We start from the raw sequence: 26,876 nt of genomic DNA, 5'->3' as shown, positions 1-26,876 counted from the left end.
GAAACATCAGAGTTAAAGGAGCTGTGTACGACATTCAGAGCAGATCTATAGGTGTTGCTGAGGACTCCCTGAGAGGAGCTGTGCACTGGGGAGCTCCCACAAGAACTACATACCATTTAGGGCTTTAATTTTCTGTTAGCATTTGCACTGCTAATACAAACACTGATGTGACAATAAGCTGGCTGGTGGTTGGTATAGCACTTTGATGCGTCATAATCATGTTTCCACCATAGCATATGTGCTCAGTAAAGCCTGGACTTCACTGTTTCTTCCATTTTTTGTTACAAGCTGTATGTGTTGTCTGTTTTTCACAGACGGCTAGCATGGCAAGTTTTTAAACATGGCGGTTGCTGGTTTTGTGTTTTTTCAGTGCAATTCAGAATGAAATTTAAGACGAATTTTACAATAACCGGTAAAGAAAAAAAAATTTTTTTTTTAAGTAGATGTTACGAATTATTTTGAGATTCTACAATGCAGCATCAGAAAAAAAGATTCATTAAGTACTACTTACTATGTCTCAGCATTTTGAAGACTTCTGAAAGACTGTTTTCAGATATTTTGATACCAATCAAGGACTTATTTTTAGATAAATGAATTCAGTGCCTTTTAAGACTTTTTAAGGATCCATGGGAACCCCAGTTTAAGTCACTCAAGCTTCCTCTTGTGCTGAAATAGGAGCTAAAAAGTCCCTCAAACAGTATCCTAACATCAAAGATCATTCCTAGTTCTCGCAGTGTGGACACAACAAAAAGGGGGGCACATGGTTCTTAACATGGACGTGGCCGAGCTGGTGGCTAGCAGCTAACGGTGCTAACTCAGTGCTCTTGTTAATCTGGGGGGAAAGCGGAGGGTGGGCTCTACACTTCTGTGATGATGACGTCGTGATATCAGCAGTAACAACCCTATGAACCTTGTGCAGAGCGGCAGTGATAAGATAGCCAGTGGGATCAACACACAGCCTCACATGCATCAGCATGAACAGACAGCTGGACTGTTTACCACAACAAAAAAGGGTGAAGCTCAGATTACAACACACACACAGGGAGTGACTTCATTCTCTGCTCTGGATGCCATTACTCTACCATATCCTTACGGAGCAAATAGTTTTTCGCTGCTTTATTAATGCTCTGAATGTTGCGTACAGCTTCTTTAATGTCAAAGAATTGAGCATAAAATGCAAAGAACTAATTAAAGGTTAAAACAAATCTCCTTGACAACAATATTTTTTGGGCAGTTCCACTCTTGTGCTGCAGAGGGCACTGTCTGTAAAGCTGAAACTGTGAGTATTGATGCACTGAAGATCCTGTTTTAAACATGCCGAGTAAACCAACTAAACAACACACTGGTTTTGAGAATGAGCACTTGAGGCTTTTTTTTTTTAATTTTTTTTTTAGTTTTTTTGCTGCATCACGTCACAAATTTATTCAAGTCAAGTCAAAAATACATTTTTATAGATATTTTGTATCTGTCTGCTACATGAAATAAACACAATCATTAGGATGAATTATTTACATTAATCACAGGGTGGTACGCTGAGTAGGACGATAAAAGAACCCAAACAATGTTCCTTTGTGCGCAGAGGGTGAGGTGTACTTTGTGTTAAACGTACAGCATCCGTTACAAAAGGACCAGTGCTTAAAGCCAACAATCATGTTGTCAAGGCAGAGACAAGCCTCACAGATAAAAACCTGCTGGAAATCAACACACACTAGACAGTAGCATACAGTATTCTGGTGGACACGTAACAACACACTCATAGAGTTAAAATGAATTGAAACTTTACTGGGTGTCAGTCTTAGAAATTGATTGATGAGTTTGTGAAGGGACTTGACATTATTTTAACATTAATCTAAGAAAATGTAAAAGAAGTGTTAAATCATTTGTGATGTTGATTGATCATTTGACGTAATCAAGTCATCATGTCCAATGAAAGGGTAGATGGAATTACAACCATCAACAGGAGTGTATTCTGTCCTGTCAGACTCAGGCAAAAGTTAACATTGAAAGGGCATAGAATATTCAAGTTAATATTTGTTTTTTTTAGATCACACTGATGGTCTCGTTGTTTAATTCGACAGAAACTTTGGGCAGCTAAAATCAAATTTGTGCCATGTTGGTTAAAAAAACTGATCTTCTGTCCATATGTACATCCCGCCAAAACGAATTTAATCAAGTTCCAAAAAGTTGTAAAAACCCAGAGAATGAGTAGATGGTCAAATACTGCATGCTGAAAACAAGAGCAGTAACTGCTTCAAGTGTGGTAGAGCAAATTCTTATTTACAGTGACGGCCAGACATACATGACTGGATGGTACAGAGGTGTCCTCATGAGTACTTCTTTCTGTGCGCTTGCGCATGTCCTCACTGCGTCCTCAGCTCACTGTGGCAGGGCTTTCAAGATGGCATTCACCTCCTCGGCTACTGCTGTCAGCGCAAACTCAAACTGGTCCTGATCAGGGTGAGAGGCGGGGAGGAAAAAATAGAGAGATGGGAAAGGAAGAGGAGAGAGGACAAAGGGAGACAGTTGTAGTATGATGAACGTCATAAAAGTGCTCAAATAGTGCAAACCAGGGTTCTAACGTGTCCCTGAACCCCTGAAAGTTTTTGAATTTGAGCAAAAAAGTAGACATGGGTCATTGAAAGTGCTTGAATTGATATATTTTGTGCAAGAATAGAAACTGCGTGTTTGAGTCTTGAATTTCTGGGCATACAGAGTCCTTGAAAAGTCCTTGAGTTTGATGTTTAAGAAGGTGTAGGAACCCTGGGAAACACACACATATGCACACACACATTGGTATTACCTTGGAGCGGACCAAGCCAGGTCTCTGGTCTCTGATGTGCTCCAGTGCGGCTGCAATGTCGATCTCCTTCACTCCTAACAACAACAGGAACAGTGAAAGCATCACCACCACAGTTTCTTGAAGTACACTGATTTGGGGCTACAGAAGATATGAGCCGTCTCTTTGAATCCACTCTACTTTTAAAAAGGTAAATCGGAAAATAGGATTGACTGTGAAGATTTTAGATTGATCATGCATATTGACATATTACTATAAACCTTTATGGAACAACTGCCATATATGACACAAGTATTTATATATAACTTAGTGCGGAATAATAATTCAAAGCAGTTGGGGAGAAGTTTCAAGTTTATTTCTAACAGAAAGGGATTTCTTGGTTATGGTTGGTTTGGGTTCAAATGAATAGAGTTCTGTCAGGATGGGCACTCTGGGAGAAGCCTGCAAGCGGAAAACTTCTCCAACATGCAGATTCAATTGTCACATAAGATGTGTTATTATTAAAAACACTTTGACTATAGCCCCCTCTGCTGTCCACAATAGGTAACTGAGCTCCTATGAGCAAATTAATTCCCTAACCCCAAACAGGTGACCTTGTTGTCAGTTTCAGAATGTGTAGGTACTGAATTTAACCCTACGTATTTGTGTGTGTGTGTGTGTGTGTGTACTTTTACATGTTATATAGTGAAGACCAAAAACCTCACTTTTTCAAAGGCCTATTTAAGGGTTAAGACTTGGTTTTAGGATTCAGGTTAGAAGTTTAAGTAAGATTGGGGTTAAAACGCAGCATTCAGGCTCTTAGGGACTGGTAGTATGGGAATACTTTAAAATGTCCTTTTATGAGTCTCGATATGGGTTGGAGGAGCCCCATGAACATTACAATAATTTGAATTTTAGATCAAATCTGAGGATACAGGGTCACTGCACATGTGGGGCAATGGGAGCTTTGTTATTTATCAACGATGCTCCCGTCCCCCAGGGTCTCTGGAGAAATAACCTGGTGACTGCTGATGAGATTTATGAGATAAATAAATAGATAAGTAGGTCCATGAATACATCAATAAATAAATAAATCGAACATTAAGTAGGTTTTATTATAAATCAGCTGAACTACGGCAAAAGGTCTTATAATGAGTGTTGAATTGAATTAAAGAAACTGATATAATGATGCATGTGTGGGATTAAAATCAGTTAAAAACAGAGTTATTGTTTATAATTATATACACAACAGAAACACAAAAAGGTGTAAAAACTTAACTTAAAAGGGTAAAGGTTGGGGTGAGGCATTTAGTTGTGATGGTTAAGGGTAGGGTAAGGGGCTAGGGAATGCATTATGTCAATGAGGGACCTATTAAAGATAGAGGTACAAGAATATATGTGTGTGTCTGTGTGAGTGGCTCACCCTTTGCCATGCGGTTCAGCACCATGTCAATGAGGATGTACGTGCCAGTCCTGCCGGTGCCATCACTGTGTTAGTGACAGAGACAAAAAGGAACCAGTCAGTGCAAGTGTTTTACCTCAACCTGCTGTCCAAAGACATATCATTCATAAAAGTCATATTGCATTATTCTACAGATTCTAGTTTTGACAGAAATCTACACTGATAGAATCATTATTTTATTTTTTACCCGCAGTGCACGATGATCGGGCAGGAACGACCTCTGTAGCATTTATTCACCTTCCTGAAAAACAGGAACAAGGGACAGCAGAGAAAGAAAGGAAAACAAAGAATAGGGGAAAAAAAGGTTTATTATAAATTATCATTATAAACTTTGCTTTTGAAACTAACCTTGGTCACATATTTAATGAATATATATATGAATATACTCTTTTGCAGCTTCAGGTACTTGTGGGTTGTGATTCAAGTAAAGGCAATGAGAGGAAAGCAGAATGTGACCAATGATGGAAAGGGTGGAAAGGTAAATAACAGGTGAAAACAATACGATATTAGATACTGGATGTCAGGACAGGAAAAAGTGGAGACTGCATGAGGTGTTGGACGACAGTGACATGGTAAAACAGGAAAGAATAGGTGAGGAGAAAGCCACAGATTCACTGTCCCTCTTGCAGTAGCCAGTCACACCTGCCAATGCTCATTTTTGTGACTATGCAACTGGAGCCAGAGTACTAGCTGCAAACCACAAAAATGACACTGGGAGATGTTAAAATACAAACCTATCAACCTGCACACTGGGAGAGAGGGAGAGAGACAGAGCTAAGGTGACGGATGAGGTACGACATGTGGAACACACAATGAAGAATGACTGGGAAGACTAGAAACACAGAAAAAATATGGATGTGATGAAGGCGAGCAGGAGGATTCAAACCAGTGACCAGTGGGTCATTGCAACATCACACACACTGCAATCTGACCACCTGCTTTGCTCCATTTTGTGTTTACTGATTGTTGCACCTGCTGAAATCAAGGGCACACGTGGGGACAGCCTGTGTGTGCGTGTGCATGTGGAACCGTGCAGTTTCTCACCTGCGGAAGTCGAGCAGCGGTCGCGTGGAGGTGGGGATGCCGTCAGCGGGCCAGCTCAGCAGGTGAAACTGCGTCAAGGTTCTGGTCTCCTGCGTCTGGACATTTTTCAGGTAGAAGCTACGCACCAGGAAGTCCTTACACCAGATGTGCTCTGACACCAGGTTCACCTGATGAACACGAAGAGACAGAGAGGGAAGGAAAGAGAAGGAGGAAAGGCAGACAGGAAAGAGATAAGAAGAGGGCAAACATCCATGTGAACCTAAAGCACCTGGGTGGTGTTTGTGTAATTACAATCACTGCCAGAAGGGGGAGACAAAAGCTCTGCACTCCATCTTTAAATATACATTTCTAACAAATAGCCCTGCCTCTCTTTTGTACATGTGTACTTAATCTAATCCAGGGAAGCTGTACCTATTACACTGAATATTTGTAATGAGAAGCATATTATTAAAAGACGCTGTGCTAAATGTGGAATTAAAGGTCGTGAGTTATGACAGGAAATTAACCTCATAAATATGATAGAGTGACGAGCCCTCATCAGGCCAGTAGCGCTCGCACTGTTTCTCTCCATCTTCCACCAGAGCTGTCATCATCACGATCACTGTGCAGCCATTCTCCCACACCATCTGTGGGATTGCGAAAACACACACACACACACACACACACACACACACACACACATACATGGATGTATACACACATATTTGATTGCTACTTTAAAATAAATCTGTAAGAAACGAGGCAGATTTCCTGCTCTATTTTGTCACTTAACATCAAGTAAATTGGGAGTAAGAGAAAACTGACCTGCCAGAAATCAGCGACAGTGTGAGCCAGTGGTCCCTGTGTGGCGATATAAGATGGCTGGCGAGGGTCATGATCAAACTATGGGTGAAAAAGGAGACAGAAGAGGGCAGAGTTCTTTTAAGGTTTTCCTGCTGAGGATTCTCAAACAGATATGAGTTACAGCAAAGGAGCAATACACTCCTATACAGTTATTTTATTAGGGGATACATCATCAGTTCTTACAATGATGCTGGCGTTGATGTAGTCTTGTTTATTGGGGTTTACTTCAGTCTTCAGCTTCACCCGAGAGTGATCGTCTGTAACAGAAAACAGGAATGCATCACTGAATGAATGAGTAAGCAGGGTGATCTGTGACTGATAAATACGTGACATCATCACAGGGAGAAAACAGTGACACATTGATGAACTAACAGGGGAGGGATTCAGCGTGTCTGTTTTTGTCCATGTTGCTTGGGAGCTGAGCCACAGCCACCGAACTGGGTTCAGCCTGGTAGGAGCACAAAGCCTCCCACTCCCTCTGAAGGCGATCTTTATTACGCAGGTGATCCTCCATATAGGCCTGACGGAGAAATGACAAGCAGATAAAGTGTAGGAGGTTACCATCTGAGAGCACAGTAAGAGATTCCTTTGCTACACCATTAAGGACATGTTCTCTTCACTGTGATACACACCAGTATCATGTGACCAGTGGAGATGTCCATGTTCGACTGGGCCGGCTCTTCGCTCCAAGATGGGGTGGAGCTGTGGGTGGAGGACGGGCTGTGCTGGGGACCGTCACTGAACTGGGAGGAAACGCTGCTGACGCGGGAAGTGTCCGTACCTCTTCGACCGCCAGCACCCGTGCCTATGGCGGACCCCGCCATGCCGCTGCTCACCCCGCCCACACAGTCCTGGCGGCACAGAGAGGATTTGGATGCCATGTGCTGCCGACATAGCTCCTGGGTGGAAAGTAAGGAGAGAGGGGGGCGGTACAAAGGGGGGAAAAGGTAATTAATTGATGAAAGGGCTGCAACTATACATTTGTATCAATATTTATTGATTGAGTAATTAGTTACAGTAGAATTTTGTATACTAAATATGACAAATACATCAAAATGAATGCCTTTTATTAAGATGTAACCACTAGCTTTTTAGTATTGATGACTACTTCTGATCATTTTAGCATTAATAAGAGCACATTACGCTTATTGCATGTATGTATATATGTGTAACCTGTACTCACTCATCTGCCTGATCTAAAAGACATTTCTTTATTCTAACCTCATATATATGCTCTAAATAACAATTGTAAATTGACACATATATTGCCCTTTGGACCACACAAAATAAGGTTTCTACTACTTTTCCAATCCATTATATCAGTGGTTCCCAACCTTTTCTTTAAGATGTACCCTGCATCCCTACCTGATGAACTCAAGTACCCCTTCATTAACACCACCCATCAGGTTCTAAATATGTTCATTTGAACCCGATGCATTAACTGGATATTGCTGAACAAACACTGTTTACAATAAAACAATATCTTAAAATATTAGTGAAGTATTTTTTTCATTCAAAGTAACTGTCAGTGTTTAGGTTAGTTTGCATTTGTACTAGTGGCAGAAGCTAGACATTTGGCTACATCAACCATTTAGCCATCACTTTTACAGAACTATGGGAATTGTACGGTCCCCCTGTGGAAATCCTCATTTGGACAAACAGCTTGTGTGTAATTTTACTGACAGAACTCAAATTTGATCCTGATTTAGATCCTTTAAACTCAAACTGAAACAGTTTTTGAGGAGGAATCAGTTATGCAGTCATGAATAATCTGGTGCTTCCTGTTCTATGGTGCTAATTATGTAGTGCAGTTTGTGTCTTGTATTATTTGTACTTTGCACTGTCACTTGCGTTCTTGTTGCTGAGTCTTTTGTACCTTTGGGCCCAGCTAGGGACGGTCATTGCAAATGAGCTTAGGCTATAAATACTCTGGTATGTGGCATTTATCGTATGTATGCTACATATTCGTCCCTATACAAATAAACATTAATAAATAATAAACTATTGCAACTGCACATTCATTAATTTTGATAAACTCTTTCTGTTAGTCATCCATTACTTTTACTAGCTAACTATTTGAACTTTATATTGATAATTTTTAGCTATAAAAGCTACATTTTAAGGTTTCACACAATACCTTTAGCAAACTGTGTATACATCTCTACTAACTATTTTTCAAGTACTCTCAAATGCAACACATTGCGTTCAAGTTACAGCTGACTCAATATATTGACATATATATTCTTTATGTTTTCAGTTGGGTTTGTTTGTCTTTTGGTTTGTCCATTTGTTTGCAGGACTACAGAAAAAAACTACCTGCCTATTTTTCATGAAACTTGGTGGAAGGGTGTAGCATGGGCCAAGAAAGAACCCATTAAATTTTGTGGTGGATCTGAATCATGGGGTGACCATACAAATTATTTTTTACCTTTGTTAACATTGCAAAATATGGCATCTGGCCTTGGTGGAGGTCTGTGCTTTCTGAGTGCCCTTCTACTTTTTTAATCAAATTGTTATTTAATTTATTTTCAATTAGTTGAGCTACACCACAATATTTCCATGTATACCTGGTAACTGCAGAAGTACCCCTGGTTGGGAATCACTGCGATGCACCACTGAGACATTGACACCAAGGTAAAAACAAACAAAACCTCTGGGACGTTATATAAAAGGGCCTTTCCTCAGTCCTGAATCTCGTCATGTTGCCTTACCTGGTAGTCAAAGTGTGTCTCTGCTCCTCCCTCTGGCCCCAGTCCAAGCTTGCCATTGGCCACTTGCTGAGCATAGTGCCTGAGACAAGCTACGGCCATGGCCAATACCAGCACGCCTCCTACGACTGCCATGGAAACAAGGGTGATGACTGTGCCGCTGGAGCCCTGGGAAACCCTGGATACCTGAGGGAGACCCCGTGCATCTGTCCTCTAGGGAAAAACACATGACAAGGAGCGGTGAGTAAGATGGGAAGGAACACAAAGAAAACATATTATTATCGCACCAAAGTGCTACCTACATGTGTTGACGCACATTTCGCCTTTCGAGAGCAGCACACGCGAGCCAAGCAACCCCAGGGAATCTACCCTCACCACTGAAATTCAAAGGTCACTCAATTCAATTTAACACACATTTGTTTTCTGCGTAAGTGTATATGACAGCAAGGTGTGCTCAGTGAGAGGCTGATGTTGAGTGTTAACGGCAGAGATCAGAGAAGTCGAGGTAATATGAACCGGGAACCCACTAAAAAGACAACAGAGGCTCCATGGAGGTCAGGGAACCATGGTAAAGTACAAGCCACACATCCTTACTGTACATTTAGATCGCCACTGTTTGTCATTCCACCTTTTCTTTATCTTCTTTCTATCTTTCAAAACTGCTTTCACTATGCTATCCAGTGCCCAATACAGCAGAAGGAAATTTAAAGGTGTAGGTGTAGAGTCATGTTTTTCCACAGCTGCACACTGTGTCACTGAATCACCACTCTCTCAAAATGTCACTCAAGATAAGAAATGCAAAATTATGTAAATAAACTGACCAACCTCAAGGGAATAAAAATTATTTCCAAATCAAAAGGTTAAAGTAAACAGAATACCTGAACACAAAAAACCTGCTATTTCATCAAATAGTACGTTCCAGCTTTAGTATTACAGCTGTTTATCTTTTAAAACATCATGTAGCCTAAATGTCTAGTGTGTAGGGTTTAGTGGCATCTAGTTGTTAAATTGCAGAACTAAAACTTGTCCGGTGTGCGAAGCGTTTAGGACAAGTGGGAACCTCCGAGGCTGAAAAATGAAGCCAGTGCCCAAGTGCCAAAAACTGCAGTTCATCAAATGGCCACTTGAGGCTGGCTCCAAAACAGAGTAAATCCCCGTAGACAACCGTGCTACAATGCCTGACGTTACAGCAGAAATAAACATGTTTACAGCCTGGTACAAAAATCAGTTTTGGTCTATAGCTAATTTCGACATCCATGACAACAGTACAGGGGTAAAAAAAAAAATTATAACTCATAACTCACCTGTTTACATTTTATTCAGGCCCAAATTTACGCATAACTAAGGGCAGGGCCGCTTGACTGACAGGCTGTCAGGGAGGTGTCGCTACACTCTGTGAGTTAGATTAGTCCATTATAAACAAAGTGTGAGATGCTGGCAATGATTCAGACGCCTGGAATCAGGGCTGTTTGTGTGAAGAGCGAATAATGAGGTTAATGACACCTGTGACTGTTGCCATAGCACCTGGGATCTGGGAGCCACAGTAAGGGGTGGGGGGGTTGGGAAGATGAAGCACCATGGCAACAAGTGAAATGATGGTTGTAATGAGGTGTTGACTCACTGATTTGCTCTTGCCACTTGCCCTCCAGGTTGCACGCACTCACAGGGGTTTACGCACACAGACAAACACCCACACACAATATGATTACAGCACAGCGAGTGTAGTGGTGGACGGAAAACAAGCTCTATAATGGAGATGGATGCACTGCCTTTGTCTTTGTCTGCATTGTGGTACAGCACAGTACTCATAAGGTCATATTTCTTAAAAAAAAAAAAAAAGTTGAGCTCATTTTTTTTCACTGACTTCACTGGTATTTGATGATGAAGCCAACTATGGAGCTAGTTGCTGTGTAGCAGATATTTGTATATCCTCTTATTTAGGATTGCGTGTAACATGTCAAAATCTTTACCATAGTATAGTAGAGTATAGTAGGGTTACTATGTGTGAAACACACCACACTTGAACCAGTTCTTAATCCTGTGCATCAAGTGGTAGTTGATTTGTACTGGTTTTCCTCAACACTAACACACCGAATCATTTCACAAGTAACAATTTCATAGTATAAGTAATATGGCCTGATATAGATCATTTAAAGGGACAGTTCACTTCAAAATCAAAAATACATATTTGTCCTCTTATCTGTAGTGCTATTTATCAGTCTAGATTGTTTTGGTGTGAGTTGCCAAGTGTTGGAGATATCACCCGTAGAGATGTCTGCTTTCTCTCCAATGTAATGAAACTAGATGGCACTCGGTTTGTGGTGCTCAAAGTGCCAAAAAAAATACATTTGAAAAACTCAACAGCAATGTCTCTTTCCAGAAATCATGACACGTTTACTCAAGATAATCCACAGACCTTGATGTGAGCAGTTTCATGTAGGAACGATTTACTTTCTACTGAACTAAACCCACTAACCGTATCACTACACAGAAGGAAGTGTGCATCTACTGCCAGCTCAAGTAGCACCACTGAGCTAACTAACGTTACAGCTCAGCAGCCTGTTCTCGTCGAATGCCGCCACTTTGTCAGTGATCTTAGCAACAAATATGGCGCACAAAGGTACCTTTCATGGCGGTATGATACACTCTGGGCAGCGGCAGTTGTCAACGTACTGAACTCATCAAATACTGTCGCTTTGTCAAACACCAGTGCACAAAGGCTATGCGTCAGCTCAAGCAGAGGAGGATGCTATTATTGTTTACGTCTCGCGCTGTTACCAGCACGAGCCTCTCATCCATGAGTAGATGCACACTTCCTTCTGTGTAGTGATATAGTTGGCATGTGTAGTTTGTCAGAAAGAAAACAGTTCCTACATGAAACTGCTCACATCAAGGTCTGTGGATTATTTTGAGTAACTGGGTCATGGTTTCTAGAAAGAGACATTGATGTTAAGTTTTCCAAATGTGCTTTGACCACCACAAGCTGAGTGCCATCTAGTTCCATTATATTCAGCAGACATTTCTAACACGCTGCAACTCACACCAAAGCCATCTAGATTGATAAATAGCACTACAGGCAGGAGGAAAAATATGTATTTTTGATTTTTGGGGTGAACTGTCCCTTTAACATCCCAATGTTAAGACACAGACAGAAGCCACTCTGTAGCACCATGAAAGCCACTAATTAAATAAGGTAGATCCATAAAAATATACAGCAATGAGCTGATGGTCTGTCGGGAGTCTAATTTGACACTAGCAAGTCTGATCATCTGTCAAGCTACGGCCCATAAGTGAATAAATGGCAAGGAATTCAGAGGAGTGAATATATCTCTGTTGCCTTGACAACTGCTCCATATGCCACTGATAGGAGGGTCACAAAGGAAATTTTCCTCGGAGGCTAAGTGAGTCGGTGTGTATCAATTACCTCTCCCACACCAGTCTGTACAATCTTCAGCCCTGTCTCAGACTCCAGGAAGTTCTTTTCAGACACTGTCGGGGTGGAAAAACAACAACAACATTTATTATCGATGTGAGAAAAATGCACAGTGTGTGAGCGACAGTACCGTGCGCTCACATGTTTTTCGCCTCATGCTCGTGTGTACGTGTGGGTAGGTAGGTGTTCTGGTGTCTGTTTTGGAAGCTCACCAGCTTTAGCAGCCACCTCTGCAGCCGTCATGTTGTGTTCATTCTGGCGGATACGGAACGTCAGCGCAGGGCCCACCACACTGGCAGCACAAAACCACAGGGACACACATGTTGGATGCTTGAAAACTGTGATATATGTTTTATATCATTGTTTTGAGTAAAATAGTTAGAACTCTTTCACACACTGACACACATAACGGTGGGGTTACCTGATGTTGATGAAGCTGCTGGTTGTCAGGTGTATCTTATCAGCCAGTAGCTCCAACAGCTTCACGCCATCATACAAACTCAGAGGACTACAAATGGAAAACATCATTATCCTTTTTGGAAACATTGTGTTTGATAAATGTCGTCTTTACTGGCAGTTGATGTTGTGATAGTCAACAGAAGAGTATAAAGCTGAATTAAATCAAGTGCTAACCTCTGATTGGTAACAATGTACCCATACTCCTCCTTGGCTCCTGCACCCTCGACCAGTGGTGGCCCCTGCTCCCTCAAGCCCTGTCCGGCTTCAGCAGGAGCAGCCTGTGGGGGCTGGGAGGCAGATGCGGAGAGGCTGGCGGTCTTGGCTGGAGGCGTAGCTCGGACTGTGGCGGAGGAGGGGGCAGGAGGGGCTTCAGGGGGACCGGCGACAGGGGCAGGCTTACGGGAGTCACTGTCTGTTTTTAACAGCTGCATCTAAGGGGGGATGGGAGAAGACCTGTCAGTGATACGAGTGTGTGATTGCTTCGTGTGAACACTGCTGACAATGGATGCTGACGTACCTCCTTAAGGGTGATAAGGTCTTTTTCAATTGGATCTGTGTTGAGACGGACAAAGTGATGGTTTAAAACAAGTGTCAGCTATCAAGATGTGATTCATATTTGGGATATTTATAAGATTTTCCTCCAAAATTACATGCCCACCATCTTAAAAAGCAACACTAGCTTTACAAGCAGCAGCTCTATCTCTAAATTTAAAATGACTGAAAGACTACCTGTTTTGTCTGGGGCCCGCATCAGCTGCAGAATGAGGGCGAGCTTGTAGAGCTGCTCTTGACTGAGCTCTCTGGGGTCAACTCCGTACCTCTGCAAGACTCCTGACATCCTCTGGAGCAGGCCATCTAACACAGGATAGCAACATTACATCTTCGCACTGTGCAGTTGAGAAAATGGATGGATGCTCTGTAGATGCACACTGTAAGTTCGCCTTTAGCTCGAAACTGCTGAGGCGTTTCTTTACATTTGTTGCAAAGAAATGATGTAATAAATCATGTAAATTAAATTCCTCTTTCTCACCATTGGTTCCTGATGGAGTGCTGATGTCCTGAGGAACCTTTTTATTCTGCTGCACTTGTTGTCTGCCAGCAGTACCAAGTCTCTCCTGTAGGGTGTAGTCTTCCACATAGTCCACTGGTATCTCCAGCTCAAAGTCCTCATAATAAGGCAGACCTGCGCATGGCGTTATAGGTTATGATGATAGAAAGAAATATTTACTTATGATGTTTCCAACTGTTTAAGAAACAGCTTACATGACTATTTTTTTGGGACAAACTGTTTTTTTATTGTGTGTTTTATTTTGGAAAACAGACCGACAGTCCTGTTTACCTGCAGGAGCCATGGAGGCGGCCCCTCGGTGGCGATAAGAGGGCTGTGCGGACGCCAGGTACAGTGACAAGGCTTCCTGTAGCACCTGCCTGTCACGCTCTCGCTCTCTCTGATTGGCCTGGGACCTTGAAGAGGGGCGGGCATAACCGCCTGCTGCTCCAATGAGTGATCTCTCGACGTCATCTTGATATCTATGCTGGAATTAGGAGAGGTTTTCAATTGATTTAGTACTGTATGCACGCATGGGTGATATCTACATCTTCACTGCCATATTCCTTATATTTATATTTGTGTTTTCTCTGCTTTGATGACTCTATAATTATCTTTTAAAGCAGGTTTCTGATGTATTTACCATGACTGTAAAGTTCCAGAATGACATACAATGTGTGTGTGTGTGTGTGTGTGTGTGTGTGTGTGTGTGTGTGTGTGTACCTGGTGGTATGTGTACGGGTCCATGGAGGCTGTCTGCATACGTAGCGGGGACTGAGGAGGCTCGACAATCATGTAGTCCACATAGTTGCCACCAGGAGGTGCAGACCCAGATTTAGAACTATGGTGGTGGGGGATGTTCTGTTTGGACCTGGCAACCCAGAAAGACACAAAAACAGGATTAGGATGGATATGCCAGGGTTGAAAGGAAGGAAGGATAAAGGAACAGATCCACAGGGAAATAAATGATGACTCAGGGTGAAAGGAATGAATGGCTCTGGCTCCTTTGACTCGTGTGTTTTGTGTTAAAGGTGTATTCTCACTGAATATCACTGTAAGTAGTGAATACTCACGGAGATGAATGTGAAGAGGAGGAAGAGGCGTTTGGCTTGGAGGGGTGGGTGGTATGGGGAACTCTTTTCAGCTCCTTTGATAAAATGTGCTGGGTGATGTCGTCTTGCCAGGAAAGACCTGCGTGCACACACACACACACACACACACACACACACACACAGAGCAATTAAAGAAGCTGAGAGTGGGAGTGGAAGACAGAGGTGTGTGTGGAGAGAGAGATTCTCTGAAATCAATACGGTTTCTTAGAGGAGTTGTGTTCAAGTACTTGCAAAACTAATGGATTTTTGTGGTGGTGTTTACTGCTAGCACACTAGCATGCTAACTGAAGATGGTGAACACGGTAAACATTATATCTGCTTAACATGCCATTTTGAGCATGTTAGCATTTAGCTCACTTGTGTTGTATGTTGCATGTATATGCCTCACAGAGATGCTACCACGGCTGCAGAGTGTTGTCGTGTTAAAAAATATTTTATTTTGTAATGACTTTCCACTGACTGTATTTAACTGACACAGACTGATAGCAGACTGAAAATTAAATTCTGCACATAGAATATAAAGTGAATAGAATAAACTGTTAAAGGGATAGTTCATCCCAAAATCAAAAATACATTTTTTTCACCTTCCCCACAGTGCTATTTGTCAATCTAAATTGTTTTTCTGTGAGTCACAGTGTTGGAGATACCTGCCTTCTCTCAAATATAGTAGAACTAGATGGCACTCAGCCTTTGGTGTTCAAAGCACCTAAAAAATACATATGAAAAACTCAACAGCAATGTCTCTCCAGAAATTCACAACCTGATTACTCAAGATAATCCACAGACCTTGTTGTGAGCAGTTTCATATAGGAGCTAGTTTCTTTCTACCGAACCAACCTTGTTACTGCACAGATGGGAGCGTGCATCTACTCTAAGGGGCCTTACATATGCCACGTGTTTTGCGCCCTGAAATTCATTGTTTTGAAAGTAGACACTCAGAGCTTTACATCTGTCCCACGGATAATATGCCCACACACTTATAAACAGCACCTGGATCAGCTCTGCACTTAGGATTTCAGCTAAATGGAGTATGGTACCTTGCTTGTTGAGGCTGCTTAGCAACCTAAATCCTTCCTTCCATCCTGACGAAGATCCATGTGATCGAAACGTTGATCTTATATAATAAACATTTGAGGAGCTACAACAGTGTGCGGACTTCACCCCTTTTTTTAAAAAAAAAGTCTGTTTGCTTGTTGGTCCTGCACCTGTAATATCTTGGATGTCCGTGCTCTACCCCACTTTGTGCTTATTAACCTAAGTCACAACCTGCTGCCGCACACAAAAAACATACGGCCAAATAGACAAGAGGCTCGTGCTCCTGACAGCGTGAAATGTAAACATTAATGCTCGCTTTTGCACTGTGATTTGGTTGGCGGGAGAAGTTTGGTAGAGAGAAAATAGTTCCTACATGACCCTGTTTACAACAAAATCTGTGGATTATCTTGAGTAACAGGGTCATGATTTCTGGAAAGACACATCGCTGTCGAGTATTTCAAATGTATGTTTTTGGAGCTTTGAGCACCACAAGCCGAGTGCCATCTAATTCCATTATATTCCAGAGAAGGCAGACATCTCTACAGCTGATATCTCCAACACTCTGCAACTCACAACAAAACAATAAAGATGGATAAATAGCACTACAGGTAAGAGGGAAAATATGCATTTTTGATTTTGGCGTGAACTGTCCCTTTAAAATGACCCTTTTGGCTACTACTATTGCCTAAATCTTTGACTTTCTTCACAGTTACGTAGAAGCGATGAGGTTTTCCCTCTGATAGTTTTAGCTTTGTCAAGGAATGCTATTGATATGTTTTTCATGAATGATCTCACCGTGCATCATGAGCTGTTTTAGGACTTCCTGCATCCTCTTCAGAACTGGAACTGACACCTGGTACTGGACCAGGTCCTGCTTGGAGCTGCGACACTGACCAAACAGCCCATCTGGAAGGAACGCACACACAAACACACACAAATAATGTTTAACTCTTATTTTCCCAGTTTGAACATTTGAGATTTCTTTTAAAACTTACTTCTGCAACACTTTTATTAGCTCAGAGCCATTGTTAATGTAGTAACACCTGTCCTTTCATACTATGACGAATCAAAATGCCTGCTGTAGAAAAGGCCTTCAGAAAGCACAGTCTGCACAAACAAATTTAACAAGCATCAATTGAAGTTTTTATTTTCTCCGATTTTTATCAAAAGAGCACAGTTTCCTGTAAATATTTCAGTAAAGCTGCCCTTGACGTATGGTTCAGTACTTTGCGATACTATCCGTACTTCTTATGGTAGCCCACACCACACTAGCCCACAGCTGTGAGTCATAGTTTTAAAGTGCAGCCCACACACTTATACTGCTTGTCACTGCTTTTGACACTGTCAGTGTGTTTGCTGTAGAACACTTCCTTTGAAAATAGTTTCCAACCTGCAGGCAGCCTCATAGCAACAGGAATAATGATAGCATTTGCTCAGTGTTATGTTCTGTGAACTGTTCTCATATCTTGATCATGAATTAATCCATATTTTGGATATTAAATTCTGTACAATGTGTCAGTCTTAGCTCACACAATGTCATGCATGCAGTCTAAGCTTCTTGCTGTTGTCCTACATAATGACGTACGTTGAGGCATACAAGAGTTCACCCCCTTTAAATCAAATTATTATAATTTAATAACTAGTTTGGATGTAAGCCATGATGAAAACTGTCCGGGGAGAAATCTACCACACTGTATAGGCTAAAGAAATGCCTTACTTTATGTAGAGCTATCATTATTGATATTAAATGACCTGTGTTTTGACTCTGAAATCTCAGTGAGTAAAACTGAAGATGTTTCTGTAGACGAAGATCAGTTTGCCACGTGATGGGTATGATGACAAAACAGAGCAGACTACGTGTTATCTGGCGCACTGATGAGTCACCACAGTCTTTCACTACCCCGGCTAAATCTCACACAACCCGACCTGCCACAGTGAAACGGTGAATTGTTGCACTGAACAGATCAGTGAGGATTAACGTGTTTATATAGACACAAAATGCTATAGAAAACAACACTGCTTATTTTTTGCCATCCGATGTATTGAAGAGTTAGTAGACATGTTTAACTCCTTCTAGGTGGGTGGGTGTATGATCAGGTCAATGTCTTAGCCTCTTGCTAGTGTTATGATGCAACCAAGTTGATCCGTAGTCTGAAAGAGATGCAGAACAGTGACAAGACATACAGATATAAACTATTTTCCATCCAAGTCTTTAAAAACCAAAAATCAAATTACAAAGAGTTGATTTTGGTGATGTGATATGACACAGGATATTGTACCCCGATGGTGGATTTCACCAGCTTGAAATACAGTAGCTTGTCGTATTCCTGGTGGTGAACTGACTGATGACAGAGAGCAGAGGAACATGAGGAGGAGGACACGGAAGATGAATGGAGGGAAGACAGCAAACTGCATGGCTTGATTGGATTGGGACTATTTCGGGAGCTGGGGTTATTTCTGTGGGTATCACTTTTGTGCAGGGAGTGTACAGTAGTATTGAGTGTTGGACAGGGAGGTATCTGTTACATGTGAGAGGGAATGAGAGAGAAGTTTGGCTGAAATTACCTGACTTTAAAAAATGATCATCGTCAAATTAATTGTGATGACAAGCACAGTTGAGAATTCATCGTAAAGTCATAGGGACCCATTCAAATGGTCTTTTTATTTATTTCATTATGTCTGCTCTTACTGATTTCCATTGAAACCTTTCATGATCTCATAGGCTTGCCTGTTTACTTTCATGGAGCACATGTGCTATTTATTTTATAGGCTATTTATGACAGTCCCTCCGAACCTTCTCTACCCAGACGGCTACCCAGACGGCCTGTTGTTCATTCATCTGGTATCCCCCAAGTCAGCACCTCAAGGAGCGGCTGATGCTACTCCTGTGCACACGAGATATAAATCATCTGGATGAGATGTCGTCGCTTCAGTTAAAGGGATACTTTGCCAATTTTTAACCAGCTTTGTGTCATAATAATGTGGCTGCCATATTGTTTCCTGTGTCAAAACAAATCAAGTCACCCAACATAGTAAGCGGTGCAGTGCATTCTGGAAGTTGTAGGGTTTCTACCTTTTGAGCAAAAACAAATGCAACAACCCTTTTCCTGTTTTCTAGCACCAAATCCTTCCTACTGCACAGATGGCCTAGTTCTCTCCAGCAGTGAAATACTTTTTAATTAAGACCCAAAAAAGTCTAAATGTTTTCAATTGATTGTAAAGTTGCTCCTAGTTGCCTCATACAGTCAAGCACCACTTTGACCTTTTCATTTAAATGCAACACAGTAGCTGCTCATTCTTTATGTGGGAGACGTGTGTGTGTCTGTGGAGACTGGTGGTGGTTACGCTCTCTGTGAACTTTCATACTTTCCTCCCACAAGCAGGGGGCAAGTAGTGTTTGTTGATGTCTAACAATTGCTTTGATTTACATCTTATTTTGCATTGTAGCTACTGTAGATACCCGTCGGAAGTACAGTGACCTGGTATCCCCTAGGTATGCACCTTAAGGAGCAGCTGGTTGACAAGGTCAGGGTGCTATGCCTGTGCACACAGAACTCAGGTGACACTGTATGACCTTATTCTGTCTAACGCAGGCCTCACACACTAACACACTCTACAGGCTTACTAGGGAGATGCCTGTTAAACAAGAAAACCTGACCTTGGTCCATGTATAAATGGTCCTACACAAAGAGGCCAACGACAAACAGCTCCACCTGTAAGTGTCTTAAAGAGGGCTGAACAGAGGAGGAGCCTTTTGTCCAACACTGCACACTCTGTTACTTCTATCAAATGTATAGAAACTGTGGACATTAACAACCTGAAAAACTCCTTATCTGCCTGTCAAACAGCCAGCCACATCCTGTCACACACGCAGATAAACAACTGCTGAGAGCACCTACGAGATGCTGTGCGTTACATTTAGCACCAAGACATGCAAGACACAATCCATCTTCCCTTTCACTAGTGGAAGGCAACAGAAGCCACTTTATATCTTAGACAAATGACTCCTCAAGGGACGATTGCGGATGCACCACTGCCCTGACAAAACCTTAGAGGACACTATAAAACATTAGTGCTGAGTTAAAACTAACTTTGCAGACTCAAAAAGAAAAAGTGTTTGCTTCAATTCAAAGACTCACAGTTGCTGATTATGTAGTGCTTGTTTTTTTAAGCTGAACCAGAAGGCGTACTCCTTTGTTGGCAGAGGCTTGCTGTCTCGTGTACCGGATCAGTCTCCACATCACTCAACAAAGAGAGATGAAATTGACATTGATCCTGGTACGTCAACAAACAAGTCTGCTTCGAAAAAGTTGGAGTGACGGAGTGGTTGGATTCATACTGGTAACATAATGACTGCTGGATTTGCATTTGAAAAGACTGACAAAAAGAAACAACAACAGTTCAAGTATGGTTACATGTTTTTTTAAATACAGTATGATTTAGCAAACTTGCGACAAGCATTATCCAACAAAGTAAATTAATTCACTCACAGACAGGTAACAGAGATGCATTTGGTTTCAGGGGGCCAAACTAACCACAGACAGAAGGTATAAATCATTCGAATGAGATGCCGTTGCTTCTCTTAATTAAGACCCAAAAGAGTCTGAGTGTCTCCAATTGATTGTACCGCTCTCCTAGTTGTCTCATGCAGTAAAACACATCCTCAACCTCTTTTGAACTCAACACAGTAGCTGCTTATTCTACATGTGGGAGACCTGTGTGTATCTATGGAGACTGGCGGTTGTTACGCTGTCAGTGGACTTTAATATTTTTCTCTCACAAGCTAAAAAAAATTAGGTCAATTAGTATTTGTTGATGTCAAACACAGGGCTGATTTTGCTCTGTGGGTGTCTTAAAGAGGACACAATCAGAGAGACAGAGAGACAAAGGGCTCATCTCAACCCCTCAGACTAACAACCTTTAAGCAGTCGTTATTTTTTTCTCTCCTCAGACCCACAGATGTGCACAAAAACAGCCCTGCGTCTGCTCCTGAGCTGCAAGTACGCCGATCCATTTTGTATTCTGTCCAATGGCAGCTGGTGTGCGTAAGTGCAATTTCCACAGAGAAGTGCGTAAGTGTGCGTCAGTGACTCATCGCTGTATTAGCACAACAACTGTGGGGGTGTCGACCTCACGGTGATGTCAGTGTTGCCATGGAGACAGCAGAGCGGGGGAGGGGCTTAGATAAAGGCGAGGAAAGGGAGAGGGGCAGGTGACGGTGAGAGATAGACACATGGGGCTGACAGAGGAAAAATCCTTGACTTGTGTTTGTATCTTTTCACACACTGCCTTTGTATAAGTGCCCTCCCAGTGACGTACAGGGTGTAAGTGTGTGTGTGTGTGTGTGCAAGGTTTATAATTTAATACACTGTGGAGATACAGAAATATTAAGGAGTATTTTTTAAAAGTTTAGCATTTAAGTTCAAGAGAGATCATGTTTGATTGTGTGTGTACATTATGTGTGTGTGTGTGTGTGCTGTACTCACCGTCTGAGCAGAACTGATCCCTCGTGCACAGTCTCCTCTCAAACAGGCAGCCTGAGGTAGAAAGACAAAGAGAGGGGCTAACAGGTACTCAGAGTACAAATCTTTCACGGCAATTTCCATGACAACGCCTGCTTTAACTCACATTTAGAGGGTTGAAATGAGAACACAACAAAGTAAGCTTAGCCCTGGCTTACTCATTATAATCAGCTTCAAATGTACTGCACGGCGGTTACTAAAATACACGCACCGTCTTTTATATTTAAATGCTACCAGTGTCAAAGCCAGCCTACGCTCCACTTATCGTTTAAAAGACTTTGGTGTAATTGCACAAGGACATTTTAAAAGCCCCAAGTGCCCGACTAGTGTTATTCATTAGCATAAAACCCGCAACTTCAACTTCAGCAATGCAAAATTGCCTCTTTTTGGCATTTGGATAATTTTGCTCCTGCAGACATCAGCAAAATGTGTTACAGGTGGAACAGGCTATCAGTGTTTCTACACATATCTTTGATAAGAATAAGTGAAGATAAAACATTTATTTAACATTTATTAGACAGACAATAAATTTGGACTACACTGGTAACTGCTTTCTAATTAAACAGTGTTGCCATGTATTTTTGCTAAATCCTGTGCATGTCATTTTTAGCTGTTCCACTATTTTTTTTATTTGCGGGTGGTGAGTAAGACCTTGGAGGGCACGGAGGTGTGGGAAGGAGCAGGTGGCTGACGATAGATAGGAGCGTAACACAGCCGAATATGCAGGGTTAGTCTGTCTGTCTTTCTCTTTCACGTCACAGCTCCGTTTTTAGCCCTATTTAGGATCAGGTTTTGTCTCTGTTTGCACGTATAAGACAGAAATTAGGGAAAAAACACCAAGAAATCTGCATGTGTGTGAGGAAATGACAGCTGTATCCCAAATTAGTATCATAAATGAATAGCAAAAGATGACAGAATGGGTGGATCTGTGAAGTTAATGTTTACCTGAGCACAAACACAGAAAGAAAAGACTGAAAATCATTTTCTCCATCTTTAATTGAACTGACGCAGAACCTAACAGCAATTTCAGTGACTCACCTCTTCTTTCTTTGAAGAGAAACACACACACAAACACACTGTGCACACACAGTTTCAATTCCTTCTCAAACTGCTCACTTTGAAACTTGAGGCTATATTTTAATGGCAACGAAAATTTAATATCATGTTAAATTATTGGGAGCAAATCTACCCTCAGTCTTACACACAAATGTGACAACTTCTTAAAAACAACAACAGAGTGTCCAGGGGCCGTTTTGCACAACAACATTCTCCCACAGACCTAGGCTCTAAAATCTGTGGAAGGTTAAGCGAGCCTTCATGTGCCTCTGAAATAATGAGGCATCTGAGTAATTGTAGCATGTGGGGGTTTGAAGAGGGACTGACACACACATCATCACAGTGTTGACAGGATATTATGCGTGAATGCTAGTCCTTGTCATCAAACACTGATTAGCTGTCCAGAAAAGGGCATATGGTGGTGTTGAGCCAACAAGCAATATGGAGCTAAAACCAAGAAATAAATGGCAAAATATTGTTTATTTTTTTTTTATTTTCAAGGGTTTAAAATTTGCTTCCATTTCTGAATCATGTCTAAATTTCCCGCACAATCTGGTTTGGTAAATAAATGCAACATTGATGAAGAATTTAACATTACAAACATCCACCTGAGGCCAAACAACAATAATTATTTTTTTAAGAACAATTTCATTCATAATTGTGAATCTTAAAATAGCACAAAGGTTCCAGTGAACCTCCTAAGTCTGGTGAGGAACATTAAAGGAAACCTGACCTATAATACAGTGTTTGTCACAGCATCAGGACGTCCGCCCGTAGGGAAACAGCGGGCTGCTGAGACGTCGGCCCTGACATAAACATCACACAGGCTGCGTGAGGACGGTCAGTCGCACATATGGATGGACAGCTAATCAAATGAGCAGATGGATGGATGCATGTGTGAAAGAAAAGAGGTGGAAGCAAAGAGGCGCTAATGGATGAATGGACAAAGGGAAGCAACAGTGGTTTCTCTCCATGGTGCTGAAGTCTCAGGCACTCACAGAGAGGTTTCCCATTGAGCTGACCATTTGTTCACTGTTAGGGTCTTTTAAATATGATGTATGACTCCTAATGGAAAATATGTGCAATTTTATTTTTCTTTTAAAGTATTTTATGTTTCTATGGTGTTCACATTAGTAGTTTTAACAATATGACAATACAGCAGACACATTTGAGGGTGATTTGAAATATTTAATTCGCAGTTCATCAACTTCTAACATCCTTTGCTGTTAAAATTAGCTGCTTTCGATGCTTAAAATGAATTGAAATGAATTGTTACAAAGCTGCTAAATGCATCACATGGGTGGTGACACTTAGATGATAAAACTGGAGCAATAAAGCATACAGAATATGCCTTAAATAATTCAAATGACTTGATTAATTTTTAAGTTGCAACATTTAACTGATTAATAAATTGGTTGTCAACTATTAAATTAACTATCAGCTAATTAGATAATAAATTAATTGGCAAAATTCTCTGACCACAGCTTCTTAAATGTGAATATTTCCTGGTGTCTTTACTCCTCCATGACAATAAACTGAATATCGTCAGCTTGTGGACAAAACAAGGCATTTGAGTACGTCATCTTTGGCTTTGAACAACACTGAATGACATTTTTATTTTATTTTTTTACCATTTTCTGACATTTTACAGCTCAAACAAATCAAGAAAATAATCGGCAGGTTAATCACTGACGAAAATAAACACAATTTGCCCTAATTTATAGAGAACAGGGTGGAGGGGAAGTGATGGGGGTGGTAAACCTTCTGTTAGAACAAAACCCTGCTCACTTGTTTTTGTCTGAGACAACCTGAGGGACAGAATAACATTTGGCCTTTCTGAATCTCAGTCTGAATTACTCATTGAATTCACATATCTCCACCTACACATGTCAGACAGATTGTGTTTTTAAAACACTGGGGAAATAAACAATAAAACTATCTTTACAATAAAGTACACAGAGGGGTGCAACAATTCACTTGTTGCATTATTGTGTCAATTAAAAATCATGCCAGTGTAATGCATCGATCAACAAAAAGAGAAATAATGAAATCCCTCTGTCTTTTGCAATAATCAATATGAATTTGTTAAGCTGAAACTAGTGCTGCTGCCATAGTCAATAACATAGTCAATAAAACAGCAGCTTCGACTGCTGAGAGAGAGAAATGTGTGGTTGACAGTGCTCAGGCATCAGTGAACACATTTTTGAGATGTAGGAAAAAAATCACTGAAGTCACTTATATGCAGCCTGCAGTGCATCTCTGATTCTGTTTACTGTAATCTGTCTTCAGTGTCTCTTATTTTATGTTTAAAACATAATCATGCTGTTTACTTTATTCTTATCATGTTCTATGGGCTCATATTTCCCCAACAACTGGATGTGATGTCTCTCCTGTTTTCTTCTCCATAATAAAAAGGACTGAATGATAACATAATGCCAAAAACAACATAAGGAGTGTTGGGTGCATGACATAGATCAAAATTCACAATGATCACAGGCTCTACAAGAAAAAGAAATCCACTAGACTCAGTTTTCCCTGACACTCTTTGCATCCTCCATCTCCTTTGCCTCAGTTTAATCTCATTATTATCTCATTTATCCACATAGTCCATCTCTCTCTGCAAATGATGTACAGTTCAGTTTGACAGAATGCCACATAAGCACAGATATTTATATATCTAGTCTGTGCTGGAACATTACAGGATAGTGATAGCGATGCCACAGGGGATAAAGTATCAGATGAGATCACCGTAAAGTCATCAGCCACTTATAGCCACACCGTGTACCTGTGGGAATATTACAGGAAATGACCGCGTTTTTTTCTGATAAGCACCGTGCCATCACCACCACCATCACCACCACTATCATCATCATCATCTTACCGTATTTATCTGAGATTGCCGGGTGGCACAGCACGGTCAAAAGGAGCAGAGCTCGCCATGGCTTAAGGTGTTGCATGGTCCTCTGGAGCCTCCCAGCAGCGGAGGAGATGCTGAGAGAAAGATGCGGAGTCCCGATGCGCTTTGCTCCGTCTTTTAAATCTCCATCATTTTTAAACGAGCCGCAGCCAGCGTCGACAGCTCACTCACATTGCACCCAAAGAGCCCATGTGACGGAAAAATAGAAATGAATGGCTGAAAAAAAAAAACCCTAATTCCTCACGGTGAAAGGGCGGGGCGTGAGGATGGGGAGGAGGATGTGAGAGCGCAACGTGCTGTAGTATGGCTGGACTCAGGGCTGCACGACTGCGGAAATAACGTATCTGAAGCAGCAGGGAGCTCACAAGGGATCGACCTGCAGCTACGTCATCAAAACAGAGAGGGAGATGAGCCTTAAGTTTTTTCTCCCACCTGTTCACAAACGTCATGCATGTATTATTCAGAAATGTTCATCTATGCACACCAATGTGGAGAGTGCATTAAAACAGGTGTGCACAGGTAGGCTTCATACAGCCAGGGATATACAGTCAGACATCTGAATATAATATTCATAATCATGTTTTCTTTAGTGTATAATCACCTGAAACTTCACCTGTTTTCGTGACCTTAGAATGAACTGTTTTTATCTTCATATTGAGCAGGTCCTCTTCCACGGATTCCGACATGTTGTTTCTACAGTAGCCCATCATGGACAAACCAACATTAGTTCTATGCAGGGCCTATAGGAGCCATCCATGGTGTAAAATGTGTGTAGAGTGCTAATTTGTCCTGTAGGGGTCACTGTATTGTCATAGGTGTTTGTCAACCATTCATTGAGGGACAAGTGTTGCTAGACGGGGGAGGACACAGTCTTTTAACCACAACGCCAGGCTACATCAAGTGAGGTGTGCGCTGCTCAATGCAATGGTGAAAATTCACACAGATTCATAAAGTTTTTTGTTGAAGAATACAGCGATGATAAATAAATTATGCATCAAAGAAGAAAAAGAAGTGAACTCTTTGTTTTCACCAGATGAGCAGCAGTCGGTCACGTTAGGGGAGCGCGTCAATTTGTAAGAAGCCTGTCTATGTAGCCCCTCAGAGGCTTAGCGGCTATAGGGCCATTCACGTTTTCATGTTTTTACATCACCCACTGTAGTTCGGCGTCTGACGCCTTAGACACAAGGGAGAAGTTTCATTTAATCGCAGTCTGCAACCCCAGCCCGCAGGAACGCTGTTCAGTCTCCGGGGCCAACACGTAAGTGCCAAAAACTGCAGTTCCTCAAATGGCCACTTGAGGCTGACTCCAGAAGCCAGGCAATCCCCACAGACATTAATGTTAAAATGACCAACTTTACAGCAGAAATACACATGTTTACAGACTGGTACAAAAAATGGTTTTGGTCTCTTTAGCTAATTTCCCCCCAGTGAGCACCAACCGGGATCTCAATGTTGATTTCT

The 26,876-nt window shown here is 41.5% G+C and overlaps 1 protein-coding gene across 2 annotated transcripts; it reads right to left on the bottom strand.

Moving 5' to 3' along the window:
* Nucleotides 1-99: 99 nt before the first annotated feature.
* ptprna (protein tyrosine phosphatase receptor type Na) lies at nucleotides 100-25,694 on the bottom strand. Of its 2 annotated transcripts, none has more exons than XM_050048519.1 (24): nucleotides 25,380-25,694; nucleotides 21,407-21,457; nucleotides 16,716-16,826; nucleotides 14,847-14,964; nucleotides 14,497-14,644; nucleotides 14,065-14,260; nucleotides 13,756-13,908; nucleotides 13,455-13,580; nucleotides 13,243-13,277; nucleotides 12,900-13,156; nucleotides 12,688-12,774; nucleotides 12,479-12,558; nucleotides 12,258-12,322; nucleotides 8,837-9,046; nucleotides 6,758-7,024; nucleotides 6,498-6,645; nucleotides 6,309-6,382; nucleotides 6,087-6,164; nucleotides 5,789-5,908; nucleotides 5,283-5,449; nucleotides 4,426-4,479; nucleotides 4,200-4,264; nucleotides 2,801-2,874; nucleotides 100-2,448 (listed from the first exon to the last, which is right to left on the bottom strand). In XM_050048519.1, the coding sequence occupies exons 1-24, from the start codon at nucleotides 25,453-25,455 to the stop codon at nucleotides 2,377-2,379; spliced, it is 2,832 nt and encodes a 943-aa protein (XP_049904476.1). In that variant the 5' UTR covers nucleotides 25,456-25,694; the 3' UTR covers nucleotides 100-2,376. The 2 variants fall into 2 exon arrangements, with proteins under 2 accessions (XP_049904476.1, XP_049904477.1); XM_050048520.1 differs by having other exon boundaries at nucleotides 6,758-7,021.
* Nucleotides 25,695-26,876: the final 1,182 nt, after the last annotated feature.

Source organism: Epinephelus moara, chromosome 7 (genome assembly GCF_006386435.1).
Source record: "Epinephelus moara isolate mb chromosome 7, YSFRI_EMoa_1.0, whole genome shotgun sequence".
NCBI lineage: Eukaryota > Metazoa > Chordata > Actinopteri > Perciformes > Serranidae > Epinephelus > Epinephelus moara.
Note: the sequence above shows the minus strand (reverse complement) of the source record. Positions and strands in the feature narration are given on the sequence as shown.

Bases quoted from the DNA above. Each gene is read 5' to 3' on its own strand.
- ptprna (XM_050048519.1), bottom strand. From the start codon at position 25,455: ATGCAACACCTTAAGCCATGGCGAGCTCTGCTCCTTTTGACCGTGCTG. The intron at 6,383-6,497 runs GTTAGTTCATCA...TTTCTGTTACAG, and splicing joins ACACGCTGAATCCCTCCCCT to ACGATCACTCTCGGGTGAAG. The intron at 4,480-5,282 runs GTGAGAAACTGC...CCTGTTTTTCAG, and splicing joins CCGCTGCTCGACTTCCGCAG to GAAGGTGAATAAATGCTACA.